General features: G+C 37.1%; 1 protein-coding gene across 1 annotated transcript; it reads right to left on the reverse strand.

Moving 5' to 3' along the window:
- Positions 1-1,641: 1,641 nt before the first annotated feature.
- ARV1 (ARV1 homolog (S. cerevisiae)) lies at positions 1,642-6,677 on the reverse strand. The gene is made up of 5 exons (XM_010193584.1): positions 6,672-6,677; positions 5,749-5,868; positions 4,030-4,183; positions 2,218-2,442; positions 1,642-1,748 (listed from the first exon to the last, which is right to left on the reverse strand). The coding sequence occupies exons 1-5, from the start codon at positions 6,675-6,677 to the stop codon at positions 1,642-1,644; spliced, it is 612 nt and encodes a 203-aa protein (XP_010191886.1).
- Between the last annotated feature and the right edge of the window lie 3,837 nt (positions 6,678-10,514).

Consider the following 10,514-nt stretch of genomic DNA (forward strand, 5'->3'; position numbering starts at 1 on the left):
TCAAAACACCTTTGGCACCATACTGTTTTTAAAGAAGCTTTTGGGGGTGGAATATCTCCTCAAATCTAATTATCTAAAGGAAAGCATGTTCTAGGTACCGTGTTGCCAAAGCTACTGCTCGGTCAGTGAGCAACTGCACACCTACACTCAGCTGCCTGGCCACTGATTCACAGGTGGATCACTCATACACATTTACAACTATGTGCTTGCTGGTGCAGTTGCAGTGTTAACTGTCTCACATACTTAAAAGTGGCTGCAATTTGGGGGGGCTTTTTTGCCTTCTCTAGCTATACCATCACATGCTCAAAAAGATGTCAAATTTAACACAAATGGCACATTTCTATTAAAACAGAATCAGCAACCATTTGCTTTTCTGAGCAAATAACTTACCATGGCATTGGCAGTTGTATCACACAAACATGTCTGATATCTTCTGCAGTCATAATCTAGACTTTCTCTAAACCTGTTTGGAATTAGCTTGAAGGTGTTGCTATTTGATGTATTGTGCAAAACACAGATAGGAGCCAGCATCTGAGGAAAATGAAGAATGGAAGTAGTACCTGTACATAGTACAGCCTTCCAGAACTGACGCAGGAGAGTTAAACTTTGAGTGGAAGATAATGAAAACTGGTCTGCGCAGAAGAAGTAGGTTCACGTCCTAATTTACTGCCTTGCAGAAACTGATTCTGTCAGTGCCTCTGTGGGCCATCTAGCCCTCTCGTTGCCTGCTGGGGAAAGAGGTGCAGAACTTCCGTAAATGTTTCTTCACTAATTTAGGCCCAAATGTGTTTGGGTTTTGGTTTCTTGGGGGGTTTTGTTTCATTGGTAGGTTTTTAACAAGTACTACTCTACCGCTGAGCAGCCTCATACTTCATTATTTGCTTTCACTATACGTGCTGCCAGATGACAGCTGGGTGCGGCAGATGTGGTTTAACACTATATGCAGAAGCAGCAGTATCCCAACCAACCTTGTGTCGCTTTCCAGCTTTCTGAACAAAACAGCAGCATTTATGAAATCACATAAAATTTAAAGGCAGTTAAAACTACAGTTCCTAGAGATTACTCTAGAACTAGGTATCTTCTTATTTTAGATTGTTTCATAAGCATGCCAGAGAATGCAACTTAGTTTTCCTACTGTAGTTTTACTCTGCAACATTTGCCTTTTCTCTAATAATCTGTTTGCACATGTTCATTTCTTAGAAAAATCTGTTTCTGTGAAAATTTTGTCTTTTACAGTTTTCCACTCTGTTCTTTCCTCTTAAGGGAACATTCATCCTCTTCTTTCTGCCAAAATGCAGTGGTCTGTAGCAATGCTGATTTTTTTTTTAGTGTACCTTTTTTTGTTACAGGCATAGCTATGCAGCCATGTTTATAAAGCTATTAGGATAAGGACACAATCATATTTTAATGGGAAAATAAGCAAAGATGAAGGTTTTATGGCTCACCACATTAAATAGGCAAATTTCTGAAGTTCCTCATTTTAACTCATCCTAAAACTGTCTACACTCACCACTAATGCAAGTTTTTATCTATTACCTTCATATGACTATGAAAACAGTGTCTTTGGAGCCTGCTAGCAGAGATAATTCTCAGAAAATGATCACCATGTTGTTGGTATTTCTTCAGATCTGGGCTGAAGTTTCAAACATCCCATCTCATTTTCTGGAACAAGCAGACAGCACCATTTTCCAAAATTAATCCAAAGATAATGGACAACCAAGGGAGCACTCGATTCAAGTTCAGTGTAACTGCAAAAGAAAACAGAACAAATTTATCACCATTTAAGATGATCACAGAAACCATGTGAGAATTCGTATTACTTTGTAGGTATAAGAAATCACACAAATCTGTTAAAGTCTGCATTGCAATGTCATGTATAAAATCAAAATTTTCATCTTCCAGACACACAAAGAATTCTACTTTATCTTTCAATGACCCAAAATGAGTTGTTTCAAATTCTGACGGATATGATGCATATAATACAGTATATGAAAAGAGATGATTGTGAGATAAGAGGTGCTTTTTCTTTTTTTATAGTGTTTTGTTTAATTCACTTTCTACCCAAGTTTAAATAACAGTTTTAAGCTAGGACTATTTCAGTCACATATCTGATCTCGATTAAAAATACAACAGCAATAATAATGACTTCTATAAGACCTGCATTCTCTCTCACACATTATATACAAATAATGCAGTAATAAAAAAGCAAAAACATACCTCTAATTGCCTGAGAGTTTGATATCAAGACAAACACCTTTATAAATGCAAGGCACAAAGGTGTGTAGTCATGTTCCCAAATAACAGCTGGGATTAGCAAAAGCTTTCCATAGCTCGACAATAGCAGTGCTTTGAGAAGTAACATGAAGTCAGACTTTGTTTTCAGCATCTCAGGTCTCATCCACCATAAGGTAATGAAAATGCCAAGCAAAAATGAAGTTTGTTCTAAGAGAAATAAGAGGAGTTGAAAAGAAAAAATGAAGTGCCAAAATCAAGTCTCTTTTTTGATGAATTTCAGTGAAATGACATGTTCCAAATGTAACTGAGCAACTACTATTTAAAAGGAACATGCAAACATGAACATGTCCTCCACCTTCTGTGTCCATTTATGATACTCAAAATAAATCTATCACAAAATTCTGTCTGTAGGATTGTCATACTTGCAATTTCTGACACTGTAGAGCACAGGAAGTTTAGCATATGAACTTCCTTTTGTTAAAAAGAAAAAGTAAAGGAGAGGTGTGTTCAACTGTCTGTTAGCCTGCAAAACAAAATCAATACTTGTCTTTTTGAAAAGGTCACCATCAATGAACTCTTTCCATCCATCGTAAGGACGCTAAGGTGAAATACCATTGAGCTACTGAACTTTTGACAATGTATCTCTGTGTAACACTGGTATTAATGCAGACGTCAAAGCAACTCTCATGACAACTGTAATAGAGTAATTACTACTGAAAAATGAGTTCCAACATTATTATGGACCTGTTATGAAAGCCTACTTAGAGCAACACTAGACAATAAATGAATGAATCATATCACAGAATGGTTTGGGCTGGAAGGGACCTTAAAGATCATCCATTCCAACCCCCCTGCCATGGGCAGGGACACCTCCCACCAGACCAGGTTGCCCAAAGCCCTGTCCAACCTGGCCTTGAACACTTCCAGGGAGGGGGCATCCACAACTTCCCTGGGCAACCTGTGCCAGTATCTCACCACCCTCACAGTAAAAACTTTCTTACTAATGTCTAAATCTACTCCCTTCCAGTTTAAAGCCATTACCCGCTGTTCTATCACTACACATCCTTGTAAACAGTCCCTCCCAAGCTTTCTTGTATGCCTCCTTCAGGTACTGGAAGGCTGCTGTAAAGTCTTCACAGAGCCTTCTCTTCTCCAGGCTGAACAACCCCGACTCTCTCAGCCTCTGAATGTCTAAGGGAAATACCAGTTTTAGTCTGTGGGCTTGATTTAAACTCTATCACCATTAAAAAAATGAGAAGAAAAGTATTAACCAAAATAAAAGAAAAACCCTCCCCTGCCTTTAAATTTAGTCTTGCAGCACACAAGTATTTACTCTTTACCAGTGATGAAACTGCTTTGTATCTTTGTGTATTCATGTAGAAAACCCACAGACAGAGTTTTTCCCAATTACTGTTCACTTTTGTAAGGAGTATTCATGATTTTGCATCACTTTAATGAATAATAAACGTTGGAGTCAACATGAAATACGGAATAAGGTTGAGCTCTACATTTGTCTTCAGAACTATGTAAATGGATTCAGAGGAGGATTTCTGAATATTGCCACTTTTCAGTGTTTTGGTACCTAATGCTTATCATATCAGTCTGAACTGTAATCAGGATCAAAATATGCATTAAATGAAAGTAAATGAGAGAGTATATGTATAATCATTAAACTGTACTACCTAAGACATGACCCATTCAGGATTAATTTTTGCAAGAGGCTTGATGAAAGGCTCATGAAATTATTCAATGCTTAAAGAATAAATAGTTATATGAACTAATCATTGATCTTACCTAAAGAAGCTATACCAAACATTCTATAAAAATCCCATTCCTTGGCATATCTGATTAAGTCATCAGGATCTATATTTTGGCTTGAATCCTGTAGTTGCAACCACCTGATATAAGCCTCACAGAGCAAACAAAATATGCAGAGCTTCCCATGAATCTGGTAAATGAAAGAATAATAGATGCATCAGTATTAAATCAGCATAAATTAAAGTATACATCTTAAATGGATATTTAAAATATATTTCTATATCTGCACACAAACAAGCTCTGTAGGTTTATTATTTTTGCTTAGAAATATAAGCAAATTACTTCTGTGAGCCACTAGTTTAGCACATCATCCTTTTAACATAAATTAACATAAGTCAATTAGAGAAGGTAGGAAACTGCATGAACAGTTTCATACAGAAACAAACATATAACTGTACTTTGTAAATCCTGCTCTATACATACAAAATCTGTTTCAGGGAAACTTCTCCCTTCAGTGAGCTGGTTTAAATAGTCTTGTTTCTGTTTTTTCCTCGGACAACCTCCATTAGAAGAAACCAGTAGTGCAGTTATACCAAAAACATTTTTTAGTTCATATAAGGGTGAAGAACAAAAAAATGGAGCAATATAATTTAATAAAACTTTGAAATATCCACTGAAGTGTTTGCAAAAACGATGTCATGAGGGTCCATAGTTGCATGTTTCTACATTAAACAGTTTGTAAGCCAAGGTGTATGTGGGTGAATTCTGATTTTATACAGAATAAATAAACCAATGAAATTTCTGTGCATGGATTCTCCTTTTTTCATTAGAAACTAGTTATGCCAATTGCACACATGGGCACAAGCTAAGCCAGTTTAAAATTCAACTCAATTTATTTGAATAGATGAAATTTCCACAGATGGGATAATTCTTCCAGAACCCTTATGGAAAACATCATTATCAGCCTCCAGAAGCACTCAATTCATTAAAAACCTTTAGTCAGATTTATGCTTGAAAGATCAAGTGAGTGTATCTATCTACATTGCTTAACACTGGACTGGCCAAGAGGTATCAACATGAACAAAGCATACACTTATGCTTGGATAGTTTTCTCTAGATTAGCTTCCCTCTCCTGGGAAATCAATTCTTGAAGTAAAAATATGCAATTCTGTCAGAAAAGCTACACCTCTACGCTCCAGCCGGTCCAGCACAACTAAGTTGACTACATAACTGTTCATCAACAACACTCCATATGAAAGCCACTATCTTTTGCTCTAGCTTTGAGCACATGGTTGATTACTCAGGAGAAAGCTCATGAGAAATTAGAACAATAAGCTTGACATAGGTTTGTTAATATGTGTATGTTATACTACTATAGCTCAACTCAAAAAAAATTGTTTCCAACAGAAATTTAAATTGGAAATGAACTTGAACTTAGACCTTTCTCTACCAATGAGTCCAATTAGGACTCTCTTTAACATGTAGGATGACTGCTGTATTTCTGGTGTCGTGGTATGGCTACTGGGGAGACAGTGAGTATCCTGGTAACAGCTGGAGTTTGAGATTTCGTGTGTTCTATACACAGTATTAGATCTGTAATCTGTTCGACAACAAAACTGATTCAGCTTGATGGAATCTGTGGAAGGGCAAAATAACAGTTCCGAAAACTTTACAACTATTACAATCAACTTACAAACCTAAATACACCTTCAACAAAAAAAGAAAAAGTCACAGGGTAGGGGTGCAGCAACTTACATTTATCTTTGTATTGAAAAGAATATGCCTGTATGCTTGTGCTTTACATAAAACAGCATTAATCAAGATGATAACAGGATCATACTCAATGTATTTGTCCACAGGTTTCTGGCAGGATTTCTGAAAGTCACAAAATAGCAAGACTTAGAAGAAAAAAAAAAAGCAAGCATTTATTAAATGTTCCTCTACGCTAAGCATAATTGCACAAATCTGAAGTAGCTATTCAATTCTTACTAGTGTTTCCTTAATGTAATCTTAACTCTCAACAGGTTTTTAATCCATCCAGAAAAACTGCTTACCTCCCCCCTTGACACTACAGTTGACACAAGGATTTCCCTTACAAAATATACATTCTCAATTTTTATAGGCTTCAGATTAACACAGATAATAAACTATGCGAGGATGTACTTAGTTATCATTCTGTATCCTACAGATGCGAAGAACATAACCTACCTTTCCAACAAAGAAGAAATGTACCAGTATCTTGTTAAAGGTTGTCTGATCATGGCTGTCTGCTGGGTATTTTGGGATTTTTTTTTAATTTTTTTTTAAATAAAATTAATTTACTTTATCACTTCCTTCTTTTAAAAGAGATGCTTTATCTTCCTATCCTACCCTTTTCCCCCTTTAAAGATAAAAGGTTTTTCCTGTTGCATTGGTCTTCTGTACTGGTTGGTAGTCCAGATATTTCATTTAATTTTCCATTATTTAAAAAACACCCATATATTTAGAATACTGATAATCTAGTTCTCACACACAGATATAGCCAACAAGTCGGAAGCTGCTACTGAACAGTGATAAGACACTAGACCATTACTTCTCCTATCCATCTGCTGGCTCTCACTGTGTCTACTGAAGAGGTTATTTCACCCAGACCACTGGAAACTGCTTGTCATCAACCTCCTTCACATTTATTCACTTACCTCCATGGGTGACCACTCCCTGACTTGAGTTAAATGAGAAGGGCCAATAAAAGGCTATCGTACTAACTGTGAACAGGACAGTTAAGTAACAGTCTTACAGAAGGATCATCTAGCAGACCTGAGGGGAAAATAACATCTCGCAGAGTTCAGCAGCAGCAGCAGCTGATCAGAGCAACCACTTCAGCTCAACCAAGTGCACTTGCAGAAGGGTGCTCGACTGCAGTGCAGGTTTCTCCTGCTGTCCATCCTCCAGTTAGGCTACTCGTTTGCTCCAACCTGTCCTCAGCTAATCACACTCCCAGGGGCCTTCACATTAGCTGCCATGCCTGGAGTACAACAGTCATACAAACAATCTCTATTTCCATTTTAATGAGTGCACGGCTGTGCACTGCCAGAAGAAAAATCTATGCACATAGCTTTCTGAAATGCTTTAACAGCTACAAATGCAGCCTTAGACAACACACACTTATAGACAAACTCCCAAGAAAGAACAAAAAAGGGCTTTCAAATTTTATAGGGATTCCTTGTGTCCAAACTTTTCCTTGCTATCTACCAGAATTATTATTGGAGAATTTGAGAATGCAAAATTTCACTAGCAACTTGACTCAAACATCCAATATCCATATCAAGAAAAACATCCAAGCCAATGCGTAAGTTCAACAGTGTCTAAGGAACGTTCCTGCCACTAATCAGTGTTTCTTGGTCTGGCTCAAGAAAAAAACCCAACAAACTGATTTGGATTAGAAAAGAAAATACTGTGTATGACAATATGCAAGTTCGAGGTAATGAATTAAAAAACTGACCCAATGAACTCACAGTCTGATAGGTCTAAAATTAAAGTGAGAGAAATGGAAGAAAGGACATAATTAACAGCAGTCCACAGCTACAGAATTTAATATAGGGAAGAAGAAATTGCAACTATAATTAAAGGCAGTGTCTTGCTTCATTTCTTACTAGAGGGAAAAAATGAACAGATATTCTTATAGGTAGTAATTTACACGTCATCTCTGAGTTGATGTAGCGCAGGAAAACTGTTGGGTTTTTTTAATAGGCTTATTCACAAAAGCACTGGACAAGCACTAAGAAAAGATCATTCTTAAACACTGTGAATGTCATAATGGTTTGTTCATCAAAAATACTCAACTGATAACAGTTAAACATATGCAAAATACAATACAGTGTATAGATATTTGAGGAAATACTACTGTTACTGAAGGGCAAAGTTCCTGAAGTGTATGAACATTACATTTCTCTCCAACATTAAAACATAACTAAATTTTAAAGTATATTAGGATGCGAGTGTGTTGTGGTTTAACTGCAGCTGGCAAGTAAACGACACACAGCTGGTCACTCACTCCCTCTCCAGCAGAATGAGGAGAAAAAGAATTGGAAGGTCAAAGTGAGAAAACTGGTGGGTTGACATACGAATAGTTTAATAATTGAAATAAAATAATAAGAACAACAACAATAATAATAAATTGTAATTGAAAGGAAAATAAGAAAAAGAGAAATAAAACCCAAGACAAGTGACACAAATGAGAAACAACTGCTCACCACCAACTGACTGACACCCAGCCAGTCCCCGAACAGCAGCCCCCTGGCCAATTTTCCCCCTGGTTTATATGCTGCATATGGTCTCGGATATCCCTTTGGTCAGTTGGGGTCAGCTGTCCTGGCTGTGCCCCCTCCCAGCTTCTTGTGCCCCCCCAGCCTATTCACTGGTGGGGTGGTGTGAGAAGCAGAAAAGGCCTTGACTCTGTGCAAGCACCGCTCAGCAATAATGAAAACATCGCTGTGTTATCAACACTGTTTCCAGCACAAATCCAAACCATAGCCCCACATCAGCTACAATGAAAAAAATTAATTCTACCCCAGCCAAAACCAGTGGTGGAAGTTAAAAATGTTCTTGAAGAGGAAGCCCTAGGGACACTACCAAAAATAAAAATATACACTGAATAACCAGGCTTCATCTCAAACTAAAAATACCATGAAAACCACACCAGGAATAAATTTGCAAATCTCTGGACATTAGAAGCACCAGTGAAACCATCTCATTTTAGTATTCCTTTCTCCGGGGTATAGAGTTTGGGAAAATTAAGCTACAATTTCTTGCTGAACTACATATACAGAAAGTTTGACCAGGATTTGCATAGCTTCATTTGTAAATGGACATAGGTCCATTTACATAGCTTGACAGGGCAAACCAACATGGACCCATCTTGCAAGAGTGCCCTTAATCCCAGTTGCACCCTTAAATAATAAAATGTAATCAGCTGTGCTGCTTTCAGGAATGGGTTCTTTATTAGGGATGCAGCTAAGTGTCATAATGAGCTGAAAAACAAAACAGCCCAGTTTCAGATGCATTCCATTTCAGAGAACTGAAATTAAAAATCCTGTTTCATAATTTTTCTTCTATCAGGTATTTTCCAGTAGTGAGTTGTCTGTAGATCAAGTTATGTAAGTAAGAAAAATAACATACTTTATTTTCCAGGACAGTCTTTGTGCTCTTGACGGATTCTTTACCTTACCACATAAATGCTCTGGATTCAAAGCATTTATAGTCTTTCTGCCTTGCTGCAATAAAAGAGCTTTTCAATTATTTTTTAATTGCAGAAAAGCTAAATGAAGTGTGCACTGCTCCAGCAATTTGGCTTTTTTATTATAAAACACAAGGGGGATCCTGACTGAGCTCTACATATTGTAATGAATAATTTCTTTCCCTTTGTTAGGGTCTAGGATGATTAATACTTTTTAAATTTTATTTTTAAAAACAACATATATGTAATTTAAAACATGGTGTTTTTTAAATGCATGGTTTCCCTTCTATTTTTGAATAAGTCAAGTTTGCTAATTTCCTTTTACATTGATTGCACTTCCACTGCAGAATTTATCCCAGGTTAGCTGAATATGGTTTTTATTTGCCACTATAGTATTAATAGTGGTAATGTTACCTGAATGGTATTTCTTGTAACTGCTGTTAATGGTTGGTTCATAATATATTCATTTAAAAAATTTGCTGTATTACTTACAGATAATTCACCTTTTAAAGATCTCAAAATAATGAACAAAAATCTCCTCTATAAAGAATCATCTAGGATTACATTCCCCATCATTTCTGGTCCAGAATCGGGAAAACATCAGCACGTTCACAGCACAGGACTAGAACCAGACCCATGAGCTGCACAGCAACCACCAGAAGTCACCTTCATTGGAGGCAATCCTAACACACCTGCACACCCCCCCCACACTCCACAACCCCCCCAGTTCTCTCATTGAAGAAAAAGTCTATTGAACAGGTCTCCCTGAGGAAGTTAATTTCCTCAGGATTTTATTATCTATTTTTAAGTACCTTTAAGTTCTTTTCAAGGGGCAATAGTCCACCTATCTCTTATAATGGCATTTCCACATCAAAACATAAGCAGGATGAGAAATAGGTTCCTTCACTACATGTGAATCACAAGCAAGAAGGAATGCACAATACCAGGGGTCTGGGCTAGGCTTGTGCTGACACTGGCCTTGATTAAACAAAACAGATTTTAAAAAGTTAAAGAACGTGAAGAATTTGCGGCAGTTAGCCACTTTGCAGAGCTCCTGACAAAAGCCATGAACCTTTCCATCCCAAGTTTCATGGTGCTGAGTGGAGTCCTATGTGTGACAGGAGGTGGTTTATTTAGCTTCTCCAGTATCCATCACAAATTTATTTCCAGAGTGGATGTGAACACCTGTGAGGTCTTTAATGCTTGCCTGCATTAAAATTATAATATGGAGCTCAAAGAAACTTTTAATTATCTTAAGAGCAGTAACAAACGTTGCAGGAACTAAACTGAGGCAGCACCATGAATA

This window comes from Mesitornis unicolor, unplaced genomic scaffold, assembly GCF_000695765.1.
Source record: "Mesitornis unicolor isolate BGI_N332 unplaced genomic scaffold, ASM69576v1 scaffold31851, whole genome shotgun sequence".
Taxonomy (NCBI): Eukaryota; Metazoa; Chordata; class Aves; order Mesitornithiformes; family Mesitornithidae; genus Mesitornis; species Mesitornis unicolor.